The 25266-nt window shown below is 35.4% G+C and overlaps 1 protein-coding gene across 1 annotated transcript; it reads right to left on the bottom strand.

Annotated features, from left to right (window-relative positions):
• Window positions 1–2446: 2446 nt before the first annotated feature.
• Window positions 2447–20857, bottom strand: LOC121319791 (programmed cell death 1 ligand 1-like). The gene is made up of 7 exons (XM_041257627.1): window positions 20823–20857; window positions 18906–18965; window positions 17636–17989; window positions 16667–16957; window positions 14946–15095; window positions 8586–8642; window positions 2447–5007 (listed from the first exon to the last, which is right to left on the bottom strand). The coding sequence occupies exons 2-7, from the start codon at window positions 18958–18960 to the stop codon at window positions 4985–4987; spliced, it is 930 nt and encodes a 309-aa protein (XP_041113561.1). The 5' UTR covers window positions 18961–18965; window positions 20823–20857; the 3' UTR covers window positions 2447–4984.
• Window positions 20858–25266: the final 4409 nt, after the last annotated feature.

Genomic DNA, 25266 nt, shown 5'->3' with positions numbered 1-25266 from the left:
GAATTGTAGGAATTTTGCCATAGGCCTTTGTTATTAAGTCATTTAAGCTTTTAGTAGAAGGTCCAGTTATTTTCATCTAAATTCAGGCTACTGTTAACATATTAGAATAGTTTTATAATAACTGAACAAAGTTTGACCTCTTTCTCTTTTCATACAAATCCAATTGAAGCAGGTTTTAAGCAACCTTCCCTCTTGCCAATTTTAGTGTTGATTAATATGAAACACTACAGTAAGCAGTTTCTAATACTCATTATACTCATTTTAGCTCAGTAAACCATCATACACTTTATGCTCTCATCTGTTCTTGCCAGATTCTAATTAATTTCTGTGATATATAGAACATTTTTTTTATTTTAATATAAACACCAAAAAATCCTGCTTGAGCGGCCAAAACCAATTAGTCATCACCAACAATGCTTTTGCTACAAGCAGGTACAAGAAAAAATTATTTTCCTTTAGTTCACTGTATATTAAAGTTTATAAAATTTTGTCTTTATTGTCTTGCTTTTTTCAAACATAATATTCTAATACTTTTTCCAAATAAGATACATGACTTCTAATCCATTTAAACTATACATTTGTTTAACTCTAAGAAATATAGCAGCAGTATTAAGACTTAGGTTGTTGGTTCAAATATTCTGTTTCCATTATTTTCTTTTAGATTAAAGCCTGTCTTTAAATCAAACTCACTTCTTTCTTTAAATGAGAGACTTGACTGTGAGTCTGTTCTTGAACTAGTTAAACTGTACACTGGGTTTCTAAGTCTTTTTAGTTTCCCTATTATAAGACTAGGAGTTATGACCTAGGGGTGATGACCATGACATATATCAAGTGTGTACAGAAGAGTGTAGAATATGAATTTGCAATGAAATGTTTGATGTTTGTATGTCACAATGTTAGTGTGACATACAGACGGGTGACCAGACAACCAGACACTCCATATATACAGGGAATCTGATACTATTAATTAAGTCTGCTAAGTAATGTTAATACCGAGTTTCATGACAACTGGCAAAGCTGTTCTCCAGATTTTTACAGGAATGTAAGTTTGACAGACAGATGGTTGGATGTCCACAGGAATTTCATCTCTCAGGTACAACAGAACACAATAGGTATCATTACTGCACTCTGGCTGTGAATTATCATTTTAAATTATAATCTGCTTACATTATTTATAGTATGTGATAGCTTCACCTTAATTCAAAGAGTTATTGCTACTACTTGCCTCATCAAAATAGCATGGTCAACACATAGTAAAGGTAGTCTGAACTAAACTGGTGGGGAAGTTTGAGGTTGGGTATTTAATATGTGTAGTTAGCTGGATGGCCTAGAAGTACATAGTCAGCTCATGATCATGATCTGTCATATCTGGGAGTAGTACTTGTTAAATTATGTCCCTTGCTTCTAGTTTGTTATTGGGGTTGTTTTCACACTGGCATGCTCAACCCGGATCAGAACTAAATATAACAGCCAAAACATTGATTAGAGCAAATGTTTCTTCATCCCTGCTGCAATCTGGCTCATGGTGTGTCTCAAGCAAGAAAATATAGAAATATAGAATAAACAGAAATCTTCACGCAGACGCGGCTGTTTGTTATTTTATCGGCTTACAAACGGCCGTCATGCATTTTGTCTCGCTCAACTCAGGTCAAAGCATGTCGGCCCACATCCTGAGGTGGGTCGTCTCAACCTCGGTCAACCCAGGTGTGACCCAGGTATGTGAATTACTGTGATCTTGTATCCTGAGTCCTTGTATTGTAAAGCTGAATTTTATTGTAATAGTTCTTCTTCTAATTAATGTTTTTTAGTAGATTGTAATGTAAGAAAACAAGGTCTAATATTTTCTAAATATCTATTGAGAACTGAGACTAAAAATTACCAGACACGACAAACAACTTCAAATCAGGTAATCAGTAATCAGGTTTTATTATTAACATACAGATACAATTGTACAGAGAAATTCATTACTACTAGTTTATGAATTAGCCCTGATGCAGACAGTAACAGATAAAGTAATACTGGACAGCTGGTGCATGTCAGCCACTCTCTTGCATTTTCCAGCTGTGTTGAGTTTCACATGTAACCCAAAACCCTACCCCAGCACACAACAGATACATTCCACAACCCTCAAACTCTGCTGCACAGTCTTCAGATGCTCAGATGAGCTGGTAAAATGAGAGAGAGAGAGAGAGAGAGAGAGAGAGAGAGAGAGAGAGAGAGAGAGAGAGAGAGAGAGAGAGAGATGCCCATACACACAAGGGTGGAAATAATATGGTATCTACTTCTCAGACCCTGTTTATCAAGATCTAACTAGAAAGTGAATAGTTTTATAGATAAAAGATTATAATGGTTATACAGTAACTGCAAATCAAATATTTTTGTTTAATGAATAATACAGGTATTTATAACTTTTTATAAAAAATAAGATCTCTGTACAGTATTTACAATAAATGAAGCAGTAACAGCAGTATAATCAATGATATTTACAAATGTACTGTCAAAAATATGAAAAGTACTGTGGAAACAACTACAATCACAATTACTTTGATTGTATCCAAATGTGCTGTCATAATGAATGGTCAAGATAAATTCACTTCCTCATTACTGAACTGTCTAGCTGCCTTCTAAATGTTAAATTGCTACTTCGAATACAAGCCCCATTTATCCACACAGCTGGTTTGTTCTGTTTGTTGTGCTTTAGAAGTAATCTGTTTCAGGCCCTATAACATCCATACCAAAATCTGTGTTTGGGGAACTTCTGGAGAAGACTCACACAAGTTCAAAATAACTCAAAATATACTTCCAAGTTCAACAAAGTAGACTTGCTAATCCAGACCAAGAGACTGAACTGACATGTAATCTGAATAATGCCATCGTAATGAAATCAAAGTCACAAGATGTGTGGTAATGCTTTACGGAATGCATTACCTACACCTGGAATTTATACATACACATATAAATAAGCAGAAATTGCATTACCATGTGTCTGGATGTGTTGCATTGAACCATTTTTTACATTTAGTTTTAAGTAAAGGGTCATGGTGGATCAAGTGTTGAGATAGCACCTACCACCTTACAGAATCCAATTTTTAGCTCTAAAGCTGGCCACAGGCCTTGAAAAGACCTGCTTCACCTTTACCAATATGTCTTCACCAGAGGGCAGCATAAATACATTAAAATAACACCATGAAATCCTCATTAGGCAATAGCAAGCAGTCTTTAAAGGATAATCATACATTATGTGGTTAATTACGGTGCATTGTATATTTGTGCTCCATTAGTTTTATGCCACAAATGAGGAGAAATGACCAAATAAGTTCACAAGACATCCAGTGTGACATAAAACTGATTTCAGGCAGTCCTTTATATACCAGTTTTAATACAATTTTCTTAAAACATATTATTGTATTATATATTATTTATAAAGGACTCATTTTTATGCCTCTGTGGTATTTCTCCGATTTAGAATGCAGGTTAACAGGCAACAGACACAAGGTGTTGATTTCATTTGAAACAGTAAACTAGGGCCATAGATCCAGCTATGTTACCCAGTGCAAATAAAAACATAACTTCTCAAATGGAAGTAATTCATGTATGTGATACAAATGGAATGTTTTATGAAATTAAGTGCTTTCTTATGGTCCATTTAGTCAATGTTTGTGACAATCCTTTTCCTCGCTTACAAATATGACCATGGGAAATTATTGTCTATTGCGTGTGGAAATACTATAAGGGATTAGTCAAGGACATAGCTAATTAAAACCCTATACACATTATATGATCTCAGAAGAGAAACAGGCTGTGCCCACCTCAAAGGAACCGCACAAGAAAATGAACCCACCTCAAAGGAACTGCACAAGAAAATGAACCCACCTTGAAAACACATAAAAGGAACGGCACAAGAAAACGAACCCACCTTGAACCCACCTCAAAGGAATCGCACAAGAAAATGAACCCACCTCAAAGGAACCGCACAAGAAAACAAACCCACCTTGAACCCACCTCAAAGGAACCGTATAAGAAAATGAACCCACCTCAAAGGAACCGCACAAGAAAATGAACCCACCTTGAACCCACCTCAAAGGAACCGCACAAGAAAATGAACCCACCTCAAAGGAACCGCACAAGAAAATAAACCCACCTTGAACCTACCTCAAAGGAACCACACAAGAAAATGAACCTACCTTGAACCCACCTCAAAGGAACCGCACAAGAAAATGAACCTACCTTGAACCCACCTCAAAGGAACCGCAGAAGAAAATGGGCAGCCTAATCATTACGTTACACTTGAAAAGCAGTTGGTATGCCTGCAGGCGTTTCCAACACCCTTCCAACAAGATTACCTATGCAAATCTTCACTTGAAATGAATAACAGAAGTGCAGAACAGTATTTTGATCTTTTGAGAATTCAAATGGTGCAAATATAGTAATCTTTAGGGAATTTATCCTCATGTCCGAACGTGCCTTTAGCATGCTTGTGATTTGAAATAAATTGTACGTGACTTCTCTTATTAGCTTAAAGACCAAAAAGCAAGATTCATAGAAAGACATCAGCTGCGACTCTTCCACTTTGCAGCTTCAGAACAGATCCAAAACAGTCTACAGTGTGTTCACATCCGTCAGGAAGGCTTGGAACCAGTAAAGAACACCCTTCCTTTATAAGGCTCCTCAACGACTCATCTAATGTTGTATTTCCTTTACTGCACCCGTCAAGAATCAATAAAGTGTTCCATCAGAACAGCCTCCAGGTCTGCCTCTCTGAACCTCTTCTCCGGTAATAGCTGCCTTATCATCTCTTCATAAATGTTCCCAATGGAGCCTTTACGCTTCAGCAATATGACAAGCTCACACTCCCTTGCGCCAAAGGTGATTTCGCCAGTGCTGTCAGCCCACATCGCTGCCAGGGTCCGGCACAGACGGGTTTTTCCACTTAAACGATCCCCCTCCAGCAACAGCGCCCCCTTTGGCTGCGGTATCAGGACTGTCAGTGGTTGAGTTTGCCCATCACTGTAAAATAGACAAGGAGATCAATCATCATTCTAAAATAAACTGTACAAATTCTAATTGGCTAACTTGTCAAGCCTGTCAGTGATATTCATCCCTCGCAGCGGCTATAAATCCTAAATTAAAGTCATTAGTAGTAACGTATAAAAGTGGAACCCCATATGACCTATATACATTGTATACACAGAATTTCCCTTATAAAAGTGGAACCCTATATGACCTATATACATTGTATACACAGAATTTCCCTTATAAAAGTTTACCACAGTATTTTTGCATGGTATTTTTGCAGTATTACCATGTTTTTCCTATGATTATACTATATCATAGTTTAGCCTTGTTAGTTTTTTTTAATATGTTTTACAATGCATTCACTAATCTTTACTACACCTTGCTATGCTGTTACTATAGTTACCCTTTATAACGGTTGACATACAAACAGGCAAACATACATATACTCTGGTGTTGCTTCTATTAATTCATTATTTGCCTTGTTTACTAATTATTTAGTTTGTTCGGATATAAACAACTGTTTTCAACCACTGGGTAGGGTTCTAAAAAGGCTCCTAAAAGATTAATATCTAAAGTGACGTTTAAAATAAACACAAAAAAAAGGAACTAAATGAGGTACTGAGGTATCTATCCTTGTGGCAAATAACCACCATTCTAATCACTTGAAAAACCAGCAATAATTCACACTTTAGTAGTTTTTGCTTAAAACACAATTTACCATATTTTTTTTTTTTTTGCTTTATCATGCTTTCTTTATGCTTTTAATACACTTTGATGTGTTTTTACCATGGTTTACCAATGCATGCAGACAGAGTGTAATATGAAGATTTCAAATTTACTATTTAGTACTGTGTGTAAATATTCATGGTGCATTTTATATTTACGATAGTCTCAATACGTAAAGAAAATATATCATGATATGTAAAATAACTATACATTTCTAGCATACTGAAGTTAACTGATATAGCTGAAGAAATGTATAACTTTTTTTCTGAATTATGTTTTCAAATTAAATACTGTCTGTATTTAAATATGTATTTAATGGGCACACCAAAGACATTTTATATTTTACCTTGACTTTATTAGAAGCTTAAAGTAATACCTACAGTTGGAAATTTTTGTTAGAGAAAACGGGTTTCAGTGAATCAGTGTAATTTAGCCAAATAGTGCATTGTTTGTTTTTTTACTCAAAAGACAACACTCCTATTCCCTGCTGTCTTGATTGAAATGTACAAAGTGTTCTGTCAGTAAGTTTTATGCTATTTCTTTAGTGCCACATTGTAGCAAAGATATGCTTTCCAATAAAGTGTGTTTCTTCTTTCACGGTACAATACAACCACCCACTCATTCCTAGATGGCAAAAGAGCAGTTTCATCAATCGAGATGGACTAATAAACAAAAAAGTGTGGTGAGAGATATATGTATATATATATATATATATAGTACTATATATATATATATATATATATATTATATATATATATATATTATTAAATAAACATAAATTTACCAATGGTGATGTCCATGGTTACCAGACTACAGCACCATCATCAACAAAATTTAACAGTGTCAGTCATACAGGTAAATTGTGAACACTTGGGCCTGTAATAGACGTTTGCAAACTTAATAATGTCACAGACATTTTTACAAATAATTGGTAATTCCAACCATTAAGGTTGAAGTTAAAACGTATATTTATATGACATATATATATCTATATATATTTCTATCTATAGATATATATATATATATATATATATATATATATATATATATAAATATATCTATATATCAGGGCAATGTCCAGGCTCGGTGTTCAAATCTAATCAATTGTTACCAAAATCAAGACTTACAACGAAGAAACTGCTGACACATCGATCTTTGTTGTAACATTTCTCGTTTTGAATGTTTTAAATGGTTGGTACAGTTCACTTGTGTAGTGTGGAGCAACACACTTTGAATCCCTTATGGAACCTCGTGTTGAGCTGTTAATTGGGCAAAATGGTCTGAGGGACAAAATCGACAAGATATATTTTGAGCAAGTCCAAGTACAGATGTAAAAGCATATTTTCAGAGAGGAAGAACAACATAAAAGAACCACTGTACCACCAAACTTACTACATTTATTAACTATTCCTTCCTTTAACTTACACGTTTCTTTCTAATTTAATACCGTGATCTACAATTATTTTATCCCTTTACAAAAATTGCTTTTTTGCACTAGCTTAAAATAGAGGCCACTGATTATGGCATATCTGCGCTGAAATGGTTTAAAAACTATGACAAAATAACTTCCAATAACTTGCTATAGAATTGTACTGTTATTTTTTTTTTTTTTTACACAAGCACATACTGTACATTTGTAAATAATCACTTAATTCTGCATGTCCTGCTTAAACAATTTCTCCCTAGCATTTTCCAGAATGCATCATTTAAAGTGCATGCAACAGAACCCATATCATTATTTGCCCTTCAGTGACACTTCACTGAACAATATCTTCACTGAACTCCCTATCTGCAGGTCAGCAGATGTGTGATTAACAGAAATCACAAGAAAGCTTACTACCAGTAAACTGACTGGGCCATGTGACACTATTCTGGATGGTGTCACATTTGATAAGATATGAACCTAAACTGTCACACTTCAGTGCTGTTGGCTGCGCAGTATCATTTTTTGCACCATTAAACAAACAGTATGTGGCTTAACTCGAGGTAAATTCTACAAAACCTGACAGAGTTGTGTTTCAGTTCCCCTAAATTATTATTACACATACTAAATAATCATCAAGTCTAAATGTTTACAGAATACCTCTTATTACACAGGATACACTGATGCAGCCTTTTTTACTTGGTCAGAAACTGATATCCTTCTATCAGCTACAAAAATGGATTAAAAATAATAATAAATACCTGTCAGTCGGTAAATAGCTGTCAATCAGTTCAAACTACGGTTAATTTAAGAAAGAACATAAGCAATGCTTGTTTGGTTCCTAGTAGCTGATTGATACTAGTTTGTTCTTAAACAACTCCTTAGTATCAGTTCATTTAGGGATTTTAAAAACTTCAAGAAAGGCTCCCTTAACCCTTGTTTGTTCTAGGCTAAATATATCAACCTATCTTCGTAACATGACTTGTATCAGTGAGATTAGTATGAGTTGCCACAATGCCCTTTTTGTAACGCGGTCATATAGTGCATGTAAACAACCCCTTTGTATGAAAGTATATACACAGCCCCCCTGTACGTATTGTGATAGAGGAATGAATGCAGAATGATTTAATTTACTGTCCGTTTCACCTCACTCAGACCCTTTGCTGAATAGCTAAATGTTTTTGTATCATTGAAACACATATTCATAGAAGACCTGTAGATTGTTTACAGTTTTGTAAATGAGATAGTGTTAATAACTATGGTATTTTCACTCAACTCAGTCAGCTACCATAGAGAGTTCACAATAGGGCTTTACACACACACACACCTTAATCCAAAGCCAACAGAACAAACAAACTCAATACAATTTATAAAATACTGGTATGAACAGAAATATTAGATACGTGTTTAGTAAACATACCATCCTCTTCATTGATGTGCGCTTCATTCTCTTCATTAAGATACCGCCTTAACACAGCTGTATAATAGACAAGATAAAACAAAAAGAAAAACACAAATGTACATTTTATTTATTTTTTGGTTTGAATTTAAGCTAATTACACTTCAAAATTGCTTTTGAAATACATTTCTCCAATCAATTAATGTATATTCTGTAATATGTATACCGAGCATCAAAAGGAACTTATCACTATTATAACACAATTATTAAAAAAAAAAAAAAGGTATATAAATGAAAGACATTGACGAAATGTTTTTGGTTTCTCTTTAATCACTCGATCAATCAATCTTGATCATGACACGTCTAATTGACTATGACTGAAGCATATGCACTTAACCACCTAACTAGTGAGACAGCTCAGCCACTGACTGATTGTGTGACCCTGAGCAAGTCACTTAACCTCCTTGTGCTCCGTCTTTTGGGTGAGAAGTTGTTGTAAGTGACTCTGCAGCTGATGCATAGTTCACACACCCTAGTCTCATATCTTGCGAAACGGTTTGTGATGGTGGACCACTATGAAAGGCACTATATAAAAATAAATATTATTATTATCATTATTATTGATTGGACAGTGGATATTGAGTGATTTTAGCTGCTGAATTGCAAGCTTCAATTAAAGCAATAAAGAAAATCCCAAAAAAAACCCCAATATGCCACGTCTCTCAAGAGAGCAGCACCTTCGCGCAATCAGCATGTTGGAGGCTGGACTAGGGAAGCGAACTGTGGCTCGCTGTCTTGGGTGCTCACAGCCAGCAATTTCAAACCTGGTGAGACGGTATAACCAGACACACTCTGTCTATGACAGGCCACAAATTGGGAGACCAAGAGTCACAACACCTGCCCAAGATCGACAGATCGTTTTGCACCATCTTCGTGATGTCAACTGTTAATCAGCACAATAAAAAATCAATATTAGATTTTAATGCAGCCGCCCTTTAAATTCCTTAAAAAATGTTCCACTTTATTGCTTAAGATCGATTTAGACGCAGACATCTGTGAAACAGTAGTATCCCAATATACCGCCCCTGTGAGAATCTTTTTGTAACATTCTCGGCCTCCCCTCATAGAAGATTAAAATGGTAAATTTGCACAGTATGTTTGCAGTTTACCTTGCTTTAACATGCTTATACTATGCATTTACATAGTTAACTACATATTTTACAATGCTTTACACTACTTATATGTGAGGTACCATGCTTTCCTCTGGTTTGCTGTGATATTATTATGTTTTACTACACTTTCCTGTGCTTTTATCATGGTATACTGTAGTAAACTTCATATTGTTTTTTTTTTAAAAAATGTATTTACTAAAATAGCTTGCTGAGTTTTTTTTTTTCCAGTAAGTACAAAGCAGGACTATGTACTGTACATTTGAGGAAAGTCCCACAGATATCTGATAAGCAGAAGTACAGTATTATCTGTCTGCTAAATTTAATTGTGCTAAGTTTATTGTCTTTATGCTGCAGCTGATCTGATATGAAATGCAGTTCTTCAAAGTTTCGATGAAATAGTAGGAATGGGAGATTCTGATATTTTTGCATGGAAGAAAGGTGTTCAGAAAAGCCATATACTGCTGCACTGTAACGACTCAGCAAAGTGACTGACATTAAAATGTCCAGAGGAAAAAAAAAAAAAAACCTGCAGATTCTGTTACATGTAGCTTGACACAGTCTTCATCTTTTAAGCAGATCAAATATTTCTACACCTTTTTGAATCGGCTAAATAATTGTGAAATAGACCTCTGTGGTGTTAAAAATAACACAAAGTGCTGGATTTACGCTGACAGAATTTATTCTGCTTTAGATGGTAAACATATATAAGTAACAACTTTTCAAAAACAAAATTTCCCCTGCAATAAGATCTAGGATTTGTTGCCTTCATTTATTTTTTGCTCTGTTTCTCTAAAGCTTGGCCTCTAGCCTGTAGTTCTAGCCAAAGCCTCAGGAAATACTCACAGCCTACTAGCTAAAAACAACTTTTCTTTAAACACTTATTTCACAGGTTTTATAGACTCAATTGATTGCAATTAAATACTAACATACTGCCAAGTGAGGTGTATCATTATATATTAAAAGGTCTATGACTAGGAGACAATTTTCAATTGAACTAAACGGTGACAGATCTAAATACAGCTGCCCTTTAAATCACTAAAAAAGGTTCCTCTTTTACAGCCAAAAAGGAACTATGAAAAAAGCAGACTCACATGCAGTTAGATGTTTGATTTTCACAACCCTTGAACATATATTTTTATTATCTCAGTAGTGGTATGCGCATCAATCCACCGCTGCTTATATCAACTGAAAAGACCCCCACTTGTTTAGTTTCCTACTGTGATTTTTCACATGTGTTTCTATAGGCATATACTTGCAGTATCTACACTTTCCTTAGCCTTTGCTATTACTTGTGTTTAAAACATATGTAAAACATATCTACAGAGTTTTCAATCAAAGCTGCAACTGTAAAATGTTGTGACTTCATTGTAGAAAAATTGCTAGACTGCTCTCTTCTGTTATCCCAGCAATCCCTGAATCATGTAATAGAAAGGGTTCAACTGGATGCCATTGCTATATGTGGCACAGTGTTCAATGTAAAGGTTTTTAAACAAAGGAGGACTGACCTCACCTGTGGTGGTTAGTTTACACTCCATTAACTCTGGACAGAGAAAGTGACCAAAAACCTTTACCATAAAATATTAATAAAAATAAAGCATACTGCAACTGTATACTGATTGCAATTCTATTACAAGCAATGGCATTGTTTATTGACCCACATAATGGCTGCATACCTATGAAATTTTAAAATGAACAAATGTATTTTCATTATAGTGTGGTACTAAAAATAAAACTAAAAATAAATCATTTTTGACATGTTTGCTTCAAGAAAGACAAAGAAGGAGCAACAGCTCTTTTGGAATTGCCATAGAAGCACTACTACAGTATATCACCAGAATCCATCTCTACCTGCTTCTTTCTGTCTTTCTTTCTTTATTCTCTTTTTTCAGTTTTGTTTTCCATCCCTTGCATTGACAGTATCCTGTCTATGTGACCAAACCACACATAACATTATAAAACAGTAAGAGTCCAATTCACTCTTGGCCACCTAGGAGACGGCCTCCAACATCTCCCCAAAAACAAATAGCTTATTTAATAAGATACAAGATAAAAAAAAAACTAAAAAAAAACAAAAACAAAAAAAAACATCCATTACATCCGCCTGGTGGCAGTCTGATTGCAGTTGGTTTCAGACTAACCATAAAACTAATTGGCGCTTGTAGCAGGGCAGGATGTGGGTTTTGTGTATATATTGTAAATAAGGGTGTAAATTGTTGTAATTAATTTAATGAAGTACCTGATGATGCTCCTTGGATAGCCTGCCTGCTGTGTATGATTGCCAGCTGTGGATAATCATCAGGTAGGTGTGTTCCAGCATGGCGTCAGGTATAAAGAGGTCCTGTTTGTTCACCTCGGGGCTGCTGCAAAGCCACGGACACCGGGCTAAAGATCATCCACGCTACCCGGACATGCAGACCTGGCTGCGTAATCCTGATCGCCATGAGAGTGACCCGGGATCAGAAGCGAAACCGCCGATGGCCCTGCTAGTAGTCGGAGTCGGGGTTTAGATGTAATTGAGCAGAAAAGATTAGTTCAGGAATTGTAAATCCCACTAATGTATAGTGAGCGAGGTGTATAGAGCGGGACCTCCATGTCTTAGGGAGTAGCGGACGCTGTTGTTACGCACCTTTATTTTGATAGTTTTTTGTACTGTGTTTTATTTTGCATTTTTGTACAGCTTGCTGTATTAGTCCTATGTGCGTTACCAGCGTTAGTAACGTCACATGACCATCTTTATTTGCCTTCTTTCTGTTTGTTGTGAATAAATCCTGTGCGCCTGCAGGGCGTGTGAACTTCAACCCCTGTCTTGATCTCCTGCCTGTCACTCAGCAGTGAAGGCACACACCCACAAGCAAGACCCTGTTACAGTGCTGTATTACAGTATGAGATTACTGATTGGATAAAAACAAATACAGATTTTTCACACAGAATCATGCTGACAGGTCCTATAGCGCACATTATTCATCAAAGATATCTACAGGTGCTTTACAGATTAAAAATAGTCGAGGGATTTCCCAATTCCAGGGCAACCCACACAACTAGAATGGCATTATTTATATAACTGCATAGTTGTTCTCCCTAGCTATTAATACCATGTAAATATCCCTTTCCAAGAGGGGCTTTCTTTTTATATAACAAAAAGGCTGTGTAACTATATATACACTGGGACCTCCTATAAACAAGTCATGTTTATAATCATATATACACTGGGATCTCCTGTTTATCATCATGTGGAGATTGCAAGATGTAAAAATCCTGAAAAAGTCCTTTTGCATAGTTTCACATTTCAAGCATGATATGCTTCTTTGTGTGGCTCCTTATTTTGATATGATTAGTGTGACTAGCTTAGACTTCCCCTGGGTTAAACTTCATTGAATCACAGCAGGTTTGCTAGAGCAGGCCTGGCTTATGCCTTCCACTTTGTCAATACAAATTTTTTATAGGGTTGAGATAGCATGGAATAGCCTTTTTATATTCAGTCACTGATGCTAATATATATATATATATATATATATATATATATATATATATATATATATATATATATATATAGGGGTATTTCCATCATAGGTATCATTGTTGCCTAAAGCCTGCTCCTTTTAAGCCAACTCCAACCCCTCACCACACTTTTTTGTTTATTAGTCCATCTCGATTGATGAAACTACTGTTTTGCCATCTAGGAATAAGTGGATGATTAAGAAATAGCATAAAACTTAGTGACAGAACACTTCAGAAATTTCAATCAAGACAGCAGGGACTTGCAATCACTCATATCCAATGACAGAATGACTGGGCAAATTGCACTGTTCCAAATTATGCTGCATTGCTTACAATATGCAGTTTGATCTAAGGAAAGTAAGGAAAGTAATTCTCAAAATTCAGTTGTTTAATTCAGTTTAAAACATACTTTCTTTTTCATATATTATCCTTCTATAAACAGAATACTCCATGTCTGTTGCTGTGGTTATTTTACTCATGAGGATAACCATAAAGAATCCGCTCAACCCAGAATTTGGGAATAACTACTTCATGAATGTTTATGATGTATCCTGTTGTGGCAGGGTGCCCCGCCCCTGTGTGTATTTTGTGTTTTATGTTGTATGTTGTGTATTTCAAGTTTCATCTGCAGCTGCTGTGTGTTTAGGTTTCATTTCCTGGCATGACGTCACCCCTACAGCCAGCCTGTTCACACGTAGTGTCAGATGGGATACAGTGCCTTCAAGACACAGGCCAGGAACGATACTGTGGGTACAGTTTTGTGAAGAGGATTTATTTTAGTTTTTTTGAAGAGGAAAGATGGAGAGGGAGGCGTATATGGAGCTGGAGTCCTGGGCTGGGGGACCAGTCCATGCCCATAGTGATTGATGCCCTGTGGCAGAGAGACGGTTATCGATGGAGGGCCTGACACCGAGAACCTTGTGGCAGGGTGCCCCCACCCCTGTGCATATTTTGTGTTTTATGTTGTATGTGGTGTGTTTCTGTTATATGCATTATTATATCGGTGCACAGAGTGTGGGTTATGTAGGTGATAGAAAATTTATATTTGTATTTAGGCACAATCACTGCATGTGCAGATTAAAGTGGGTATTTGTATTGGGGCACAGGAAGTGCACAATTAGTCCAAGTGCAGTCTGTGCCGAAATTCAAGTGAATGATTGATTAGCAATTGAGCCTTGGCAGAGCTGTATAAAAGAATGAATGTTTCACGTACACAGGGTTGGGTGTTCGGTGAGTAGAGAACAGGAGTAGAGAGACTAGAGAAAAATAATTAAAGAATTACAATTACTATACATGCTAAATTAAAGCAGCACGGTACATTTTGAGTTTGTCTGTTTGTTTTGGCCAATGAGCCATTTTGTTTGTTTTTGTGGTTTGTGAAAAGCGTTTAGTTTTGTTCAAACCTTTTATTTTTTATTTCTGTTAATAAAACACTGAGTGCCGCAGCGTCTTGGTTTCGCCCACAGTTGCTGTATGTTTTGGTTTAATTTTCTGGCCTGACGTCACCCCTACAGCCAGCCTGTTCACAACTATATAAGCACGAGCTGCTCAAATCCAAAAACTCTACTTAGTTTATGTGATTATTTATCCTGTATTTCGCCCAAAACAATCAATATCCAAACCATAAAGTGTACTCCAAAATGAATTACTTCTCCTTCACAACTATCTATACTATAAGATACATAAGCAGGGGAAAATAAAATGATGGTACCTCGTAGTTGGGAACATTTAATTTTTTTCTTCAACATTAGTATTATCACGCCTGCTGTTATTATTGTCATAAGCACGATAACCACTGCTGCCCAATATGCATTTGAACGGAGACCATCTGCAATAGCGGGATCAACAGTCTTTATATCTGCTGCAAAACACAATGAGAAGGGTACATGTATCTATTAAAAATGTTAGCAAGGAATTACAGTGGTAAGAAACAACACTGGTGGTTTTAGAAATGTTATTTCTGCTCCTTTTGCAACTGCAAGTTAGTAAATCTAGTGTACATATTATACAGTTACAGGGGAAAAGAAATACAGCTACACAACCCTGGTTAAAAATGTTCACCTGTCTTTAGAAATTCAGAAAAAGTATTACTAGAGTGCAGTCACATGCAGCTTGCCTCCAATATCTGTTTACCACGAGTTGCATTATTATATTGGTTTTATACACTTACATTTTCAATACTTGATATAAAAAGAATGGACTTCTACCATTAAAGACTATCAGTCCAGACAAGTGTCTCCATATATCCTGTGTTTCCATTTATCACCAGTCAAATAGCTAAAGATATGTGACAGTACATTGAAGTATTTACTTCTACTACCACTGCACAATTACCCAAGCAAATCAGGAAATGTGTGGAACAAAGGGAAAGTCTAATTTCCAATGTCACTCTAACCAACAGCCAAGCTAACCAGATTTGTATTTCACATGATCACAGCCATGACTCAACTAAAACCAGGGTTTGCGGATATAAGTAAAAGCTGGAAAAAACCTAAGTTTACACACCATGTACCAGGTATGCTGTACTTCTACAAACGAGAATTAAGGAATTTGTAAATGTAATATTTAGTAATTATTTAAAACACAATAGTGAATACAGTTACATTTTTCATAAAACAACTGATATAGCACAGACACTCAGCTGAGTCTGTCATAGTTGAGATACACTACTCATACTGTGCCACTTACAGAAATACAATTTCCAGTAATAAAGTTATGACTTATTAATGTGTGATGTATGCTTAGTCATAATTTGGTCCGTTAGTGAGTTCAACGTCCTTATAATGTCCCATCGACATTTGAATAACTGCATTCACTTTTGGTATATTGAGTTTTATTATTAGTAACTCCATTTACACAAGAACAATTAAAATATAAACTGTACTGCATACATACAGTTTCATAGTCATTAAACCTAGACAGAACTGGATCCCTATGTCAAGAGAAAACTACAAAAAATGTAAATGTATAAACCCAGTATAATTCATGGTAGACAGATATTGGAGGCAAGCTGCTTGTGAGTACACAGTTACTGTAGTAATGATATGTGCATAATATATAAAAAAAGTAATGTATGTGGAGCAATATTTATTTGAAATAAACATTCCCATGCTTATTGCATTGCTTACTGCATGCAAAGGAAGTACTAGTGGCCATACTGTATACTGTATGATAAGCAGGTTCATTGGGGACAGTTCACTTCCCAATGCATTTAGCTAACTTTTAACTGTTTCTTTTCTTTCAGAGATGCAAGACTACAAGTACCAAAATGCCTTGCAATGAGAGTTCCAATGCATTCCAAAACTGCCCTAATTGGAAACATATGGTAAATTAATAGGTAGAGCACCCAGGGGAAGTAACCTTTTTTTATGAATTGAAGCAAAAAAAAAAAAAAAAAAAAAAAAAAAAAAAAAATCTAAAATATCTCAGTACCTGGGATTCTGAGACTGGCATTGTAAGTCTCCTCCATGGTTTCATTCCAGAGTATGCAGTGGTATGTGTTGTTGGTGCTCGCACTTACAATCAGGAGGCTTGATATGTGGAACAGCTGATCTGCAGTGACAGAATGTTTACTAGTAGCTTTTTTGCTGAGGTCTTGATCATTCCCGTCCTTCCAGAGCACCTTTACTGGGGGGTATCCTTCAGATTCACATGACAGTTCTGCATCCTTATGATCTGCATTTTTAGGAAGTTCCTTTACATGGGTTTTTATCTTGTAGGGTGCTGAAAGAAATTATAAAGGAAACTTAATGTATATGTATTTTTGTTGTTTTGTTTTAGGTTTACAAGTAGATAGTTATGGCAGGCAGGAACTGATGGGGTATTTTTACACCAATGTCTACAAGCAATTGTACTGGTTCATCTGAATGCGTTTACCCATCCAAAACCCAAATCCAAGCAGGTTTATGACAAACACTTGGCAAAGCTGTTTGTGTTTTGGATGGGTAAACGCATTGTAGACATTGGGAACCTAGTGTCTTTCAATATTACCTGAATGCTGCTACTATTACTAACCCATTTCTATATAGAAATGATTGAGTAACATTGGATGAGCTGTTATCATATGATCAGCAAAATGCATGAGAGATAGATTACAGCAGATGAAATACAAGGTCACTTTCAGACAGTTTTTCTGGCAGTTTTTCTGGGATTATTTTCACTATATGAAGCGGTAAAGCAACAATGTCATTTTTAACGTTAAACAGCTTGGTTAAAATTGTATTTAAAAAAAAAAATGTTGCAATCAACTAGCTTCAACAGTGGGCAAAAAATAAATTATTACATTTGTGTCATGTTTCCTGGGCTTAGCAGTCTGTGCCAATATTTGATGTTACCTGCACCTGTGCAGTGCAGTATTACTGCATTTGCATGACTTCCACTCAACAGAGAGCCACTGCTTACCTGTAACACTAAGGGTGGCATGTTTGTAGTCAGCCCCTCCCATTTTGATGAGACACCTGTATGAGCCAGAGTCAGAAATCTTAACATTGGAGATCTCCAGCTCCGCCCGCCCCTTCCTGAGCAGGTCTGGCTTCATATGGGCTCTCCCTTTATACACAGGGTGCTGTGATTGCAGGTCCTCATTCCCATTTACCAGCGTATACACTTCATACTCCGAGCCGTTAGACAACATGCGGTGCCAATACACATTTATACTATCCAGACTGCCTCCTGTCGGGAATCTACACTCCATTTTGACAGTGTTTCCAAACTCGGCAAGATACAAGGTTTTAATCATTTCCACAGTGAATAGAGCTGGAAAAAAAGACAATTTATGTCAAAAGATGCACTGTCCCATATTCATGTCCAATGTTACACAAACATGTAATTCAATGGTATTTATATGAAATATTCCTAGATATATAAACCCTCTATTCGCTCAGAATACCTGTTTTTTTTTTTTTGTTTGTTAGCTCTATGAAACCTGATTGCCATTTTAAGTAGGACAGTACTACAGCTGCTTACTAACTAATGTCTTCCATCCCTGGGTCTGCTTCTGATAAGATTCCCAAGAGCTAAATGGGCTTCAACAATAACCACTAGGGCTGTACATCTGTGATCTAAATCATCCCTGAAACACCACAATTGAAGTGGGGGAATAAATTACAAAAATGACAGTTGCACACACCTAGTGGCCCTTTCTAAAACCACCTCAGTGTTTTATTTTTCACCACTTAGATAGCATCTCATGCCAGTCATGTGTTTACATAAGAGCTAAACACACTTCAGTTCAATTCTTAGAACACCAGAACTGATCACTGGAAGCAGGAAACAAATCAACGAACCATGTCAGTGTTTGCAAAGGAGAACATGGTGTGTCACCATTATAATAATAAACAATGTTTTTATTCTTGTATAGATTTATTACATATCATTTTCTGTTTCAGTCACCTTATTGTTTAAAATCACCCCTGAGGCTTCAAAACAGCTATCAAACATACAATGTCTTCTCTTTGTGTACAACTGTTTAAGCAGGCTTAATCTGTCCAAGACCATAGGCTTTTTACTTCAGAGTTTCAAAAGTCACCAGGGTGTGATGACTGGAACAGAAAATGATATACTAAGTCATTCTAAATAACAACAATACATTAGTGGGATATTTCATGCCCATACCAAGTTGCTGTTAAACTACAGAAACCTTTTAAAATTTTTCAACAAGAAAGATTCATACCTCGCAAAACTGGCCAATGGAATGCAAGCACAACGACAAGTAGAATCATCTTCATATTGCCTGAGAGGAAAGTAAAATACAACATTATCTGATTCATCTGGTGACAAAGTCGGTATCAGTAAAAACTATATTTATAAAGCCATGTTTCCATGACTCCTTTATCCACAATCGATTAAAATGTAGTTTAGGCTACTTTTAAAAAAAAAAAAAAAAAAACAAGGATTATATAGTATACATGCTTTAGACTTACAAGTATAAGTTAGAAACAACTTAATTCAGGGTTTAGTCATTTGTAAATATTGAATAATCAAAGGTAATATTGTATTAACGAACCAATAATTGGTTTTGCTTTACACTGCATTTGCCTCTCCTGTTGCTGGTCATTGTTAAAGGAAATGCCTAAGCAAGTGAACCATTTGTATTTCTAAAACAACACGAATCTGCTGATAATTATACTGATACATGCAACTCGGTTATGAAGTTAAAAAGTTCAAAGCCTTGGAAGTGGTGCAGTAGTTCTAAAAATAGAAGCACAACATTCATCTGTTCCACACCCACACGTTTTAGTGAACATCAGTCAAATTACTGTAAACTGCTCTTTTCTTTCAGGTAACTTGACAACAGTAGTTCCATTATAAGAGAATGTTTGTCACCTTTAGTTTCTCAAGCCGGGAAACACATCTCCTCCACACAATATAATGTAGGCAGACTACTTAAAAAAAAAAAAAAAAATATATATATATATATAATATATATATATATATATATATATATATATATATATATATATATATATATATATAAGGGTGCATTTCTATGAAAAATTAAAAACATAACCGATGACTGTGATGTGGTAAATAAACGTAGCGTTCTAACTTAAGCACTAGTAACCATCTCCAAGTACGTGGGTATCGCACCACGGTGAAGGTAGGTTCATATTGGATTACATATTCGGGTTGATATATTCAACATTCATGTATTCACCACAAAATAATACTTCATAGCTCCTACATACAATCTCGCAAAGAAATTATGCTTCACCTCATGCAATATTATATGGGGAGTAATTTAAGACATGTCTAACTGATTTGAGAGTTAGTATTCTCTATTCATGCGCATGCAAAATACGCATAGAAATTTACTTTATATTGGACAGTATATGCTACGTCATGTAATCCATAGCGACTACATACAAACTAGCAAAAGAATGCTATTCACCGCACGAAAGATGTCATGCCAATTTAAGTCATGTCTCAGTGATTTGCGAGTTATTTATCTCTAGTTATGCACACGCAAAATACACAGCTCATATAGTATAGTCTACCTGTAATTTTAAAACAAATTTAAAAGTTTATATATATATATATATATATATATATATATATATATATATATATATATACACACACACACACACACACACACACACACACATATATATATATATATATATATATATATATATATATATATATATATATATATATATATATATATTTTTTTTTTTTTTAAAATACTTTTTTAGCTTAGGTCACTGTTATTAGGATAATTAAAAAGAACATCTTCACCTTTGCCATCAAAATGATTCCATTGCTTATTGAAAATTTCAGTAACGAAATGAAAACACTTATTTTTGTAAAACTGCATCTACATTCCCTTAAAAACAATAGCTTGAGAGTAATCGTGGAAAAAAAACACCTTATTTCAATTAATCATTTCACTGTAATACATTGCAATTTATTTCAGTGAAAGGATTAATTGAAATGTAATATACAAATTATACATTTAAAATGTAGAAGTGTAGAATTTGCATTTTTATTGGTGCACTACAAAAATATAATCTAAAAACACAATGCCCGTTAAATGCATTTCACATAGGACTAATAAGCCTAATAATACAGTACTGTAACGGATTACCTTCAGTGGCTGAAGAGAAGTCTGTCTCCCTCCTGGCTCTGATGTTGAGTATGAACTCCTGCAACTAGCACGCTGTTTCTTATCAAGCTTTCACTTTCACTATCAACGAGAACTTCCAAAATTACACAACAACGCAGATATTGCGCCAGATGATTCTTTTTGTATGATCCATGTAATTTCACAAATTATCAATTCAAACATATAGCTTGAAGTGAAAATCTTATGTGGTGGTCCTGTGGCTTTATCTACCTATAGGCTCTGCCTAACGGTAAGTACTGTATACAAACTTGGAACCTCTAACTACTTTAAACTATGCAGTATTTGTCAACTTGTTGTTATAAATGTATAACGTATTTACAGAGGAATGAATAGAATTCCATGTAGAATATTGTAGAGCCTATCTGGGTTTATGTAGCTAACAAAATAACAATTGGTCACGAAGCTTAAAGATGCAGTCTAACATTTTGTAGGTAAACTGTACATTAATGTCATAACTGCACACAGTGTCCAGGAATCATATTGGGAAACTGCAGATTTAATAAAGCCAACAAATGAACGTTTGTAATTCACCAAGTCTTAGGACAGGCTTTGGGTTTGCAGAGCTTGCTGAGCACTGTTATTGCCATTCTATAGTGATTGGTCTGTGAAATCAGGCCATTAACAAGTACTTAATATGTAAACTGAGCAAAAAGAAAATAATTTAAAAAAAGATACTTAAATGTAGGATTTGCATAATTTTTTGTCACTTAAGCCCGATGTAACCTACATTTTTGCTACTTCATCAAAATTTGCTACCTTCAATAGAGAACTGCCAAGGTATGAAAATTTGACAGCTGATCTGCACCCACCAAATTTTGCTACCTTCAATAAAGAACATTATCAAAGTGTGATGTATTTTAACCATCTATCAATTGGTAGACACAAAGAATTACCAAAATACTGTATTGCATTTTCACAACACACAGGATTTAGTATATATGGGAACTATATTGATGTATTATTATTATTATTATTATTATTATTATTATTATTATTATTATTATTATTATCTATTGGTTGACTGGTTCCTGATGCAACAGGATACAGAGGAATTTGACATTTGTTCTTCACTGCCACGTATTAGTGTTTGCAACCATTTTTCCAGAAGACCCGTCTCCTTTCGAGTGCAAGCAGAGTACAAAGAAAGTTAAACTATTAAGGCACAAACAGATACAAAGGAGGTATACTTTAGTATGCAATTGAATATGATTGGGGGACACTTCAGCTTGAAAATGAAGTGTAGTCTTTGGTAACTGCTTATCCATTATGTATCTAGATGGAGAAATTGTTGCTATCACTTCAATGAGTATTACTCAGCACAATGAAAACAAAAGAGGAAATGGGAACAGGAATAAAAATAATGAAACCAATGATTCAGCAAGATGCATAAGTATCTTTTATGCTTTGATACATTGCAATAGCAGCACTTTACTGTATATATCATATGTAATCACATAATAACATAGTGACAGCTGGATAACTTCCAATGCTTTATGTGGTTATGTGACAGGAACAGAATGATTCTTGGTGGTAAATCTCCCTCCTGACCTGTGAGGGCGCTAAGTAAAGAGAACAGAGTACCCTGGACTGGATGTACCCTGGACAATTGAATCCCGGGGTTAAAAGGAAGTCGGTCATCTAGAAAGGGGACGGAACTCTGGTGCACTAAATCATCGACCCAGAAGGGAAACGATGTGGCAGCCGCGGATTGGAGGAGCGGTTGCATTCGTTTATCAAGGAGTCATGAGTGATGGTACAAATAGGGGACGGAGCTACGTGATCTGTTCTTTTGTTTATGGTTAAGGAACGACCCGGAAGGACCAGTATTTGTGAAATGTATCGTGAGTGTTTTGTCTCTAATTGTTACTTGTTATTTATTAGTAGACGGCTAACACATTCCTGAGCTGTCGCCAGAGGCCAGCACCAGCCCGGAAATCACTGCACCAGTATCACAATATATTGTATTTGCACCACAAGCACTACAGCACTCACCCAGGACTGGTGACTGTGTATTATTTGGGACTGCAAACCCGTATTATAGAACAGTGCAATACACATTGCTTTGTATTGCCTGGGATTATTGTTTGAGGTCACCAGACCTGGATTACAAAAAATAAATCACTTTCTGATTGGATTATCACTGTCTGTCTTTTCCTTGCGCACTGCATCACTCCTACACCTGTACCCTGCACTTTGACACAGGTTCCTACTGGTGTAATAACTGCATATTAAATTAAATTGGCCTGTAGTTATACCAGGTAACAGTTTGTTCAAAAGCCAGCTGTGTGTTATAGCATAGTAGTTACTATATAAAAACATAATTCCAATTACTTTTTACTATGTAATTACATGGGAAGTCTTTCTCTGTAATATAAAGTGCATGGCAACTGTTATATAGTAAGACTGCATATTGAAACAGTGAGTAATGCATGTGCTCTTATCTTTGTGTACAGATAAGTATCACTTTATCAGAGTTTGTGTTCAAGATGAATAAAAAAATAAAGGTTTGCAATTTTGTAGTTAACAGGAAATGCCAGGAAACAGAAGTACACAAGTTACAGTAAGGCTTAGTCTCTTCCTCTTGTTGGAGTGATTCAACATGAGTAAGCACATTTATGACAAAGCGCTTTTTTTTTTCTTTTCCCTACTAAGATTAATTTCAGTTATGACATTGAAATCATTTACAATTTTTGAAGTTGCTTTACATTTCCTTTCAGTAAAAGTGGTTTGTTCCAAAAAAGAGTAGGATTAACTTGTAGGACTGTCAGTCATAAAAAGGTTGCTGAAGATTTCATTAGTGTGAATTACTAAAGTGATTCTTCAGAATCTAATAAACAGTGTTCACTTATACTTCCAAGTGTAGGCAGTCACACTACTGTCCATTCAGTGAAGCAATCTTAACTACAGCAGATTCAAAATCTGCCTCCCTTAAATTTATATCCTACACACACTACCAAACAATGTGCACCCAACACAAGATGAAAGCACTTTGTAATAATCCTTTGCTAACTGGTTACTGTACCTGTAAGTAAGGTATGTAATGAATTCGGGCCACCTCCTGGATTTCACCGGAATATCTCTCAGTTGTGAAAAGAGCAGAGACTGTTTAGATGTGTATCCAGAATAACATGGGCTAACTGGTGGGCTAAATACTGTAGTATTAATACCTGACATGTACAGCTATGGCCAAAAGTTTAGCATCTCCCTATAGAGTTAACTAATTTTGCTTCATAAAGTCAAATGAAACCTGATGAATAATGTCACGTTAACATATTGAATTATATACTGATTTGTAGTTTTCCACATACTTACTGAAAAACTGACAAAAATTGAAAAATATGAGATTTTGAAATCTAATATGGAATACTGTACTACTATTTTGGCTTCTGGTGGACTTTTATAATATCATTTTGTAGTTTCTTTTGCTAGACAATACTAAATAAAATATTTAATTTTTGTTATATATATAACAGCATCTCTTTTAATACACATATAAACTTGTATTGTAGCAAGGATCTTTTAATTATGTCTCTATCCTAAAATTCCAGGCCAAGCTAAACTTTTGACAATGGCTGTATGTTATAGAATGGTGACCTGGAACTAGGCTAGGAATGGTCTGAATCATTTGACTACTAAAATAAATGTGCTCTGTGATTGTACCCACCATCTGTGTATGGACTCTGAATACTGCCTTAACATTAAACCAGCCTGCCCATCGTTACTATGTGATTGCCACTCACCTCATTCACAATTACATTTTCAAAATGTGATTATCATGCATCATATAGCCAGTTTGAATATGTTAATAAAATGCCCACCTTCAAAATATTGTTGTGATTTTAACAATGTGGCCAATAAATCACACATAGAAAAACACCAGCTGGATTAATAATGAGTTGAAGGCTGGTGGTATTTGGATTCAGTTACTTCGACACCTATTGAAATTGGATTTTTAAAGAGGTATCACTTGTTTGCTTTCATAGCTGTTTCAAAATAAATAAAATCCCACGGCTATGCAAAATGTCCTAATAAATTGCCATCTTTTAAAGCCAAATTTAAATAATTAATATGATCTCAAGAATACAGTTTATATTTTGCAAGTGATCTGATCAGAAAGGTAAAGTCATAAGTATTCCTTAAGTAAGCCCTGAATCAAAACAGATTTACTTGTGTAACCCTGGGAGACCCGTCTTATAAATATATCACCTTCTCAACACCGCTATTATACCGGCTCATGTTCATCTTTTTCAAGCTACACTTAAAAATGTAAAAGGCCAGGATAAAATAACGATATCTGGGGTTCATGAATCAAGGTGGTGAGTGCCCAGGGGCATGTCCCTTGGAAATTTGAAAATAGATGTAAGGATGGTGCAATATGGTACATTCTGATTCTTAACTGGAGATG

Source organism: Polyodon spathula, chromosome 1, assembly GCF_017654505.1.
Source record: "Polyodon spathula isolate WHYD16114869_AA chromosome 1, ASM1765450v1, whole genome shotgun sequence".
Lineage (NCBI taxonomy): Eukaryota > Metazoa > Chordata > Actinopteri > Acipenseriformes > Polyodontidae > Polyodon > Polyodon spathula.
Note: the sequence above shows the minus strand (reverse complement) of the source record. Positions and strands in the feature narration are given on the sequence as shown.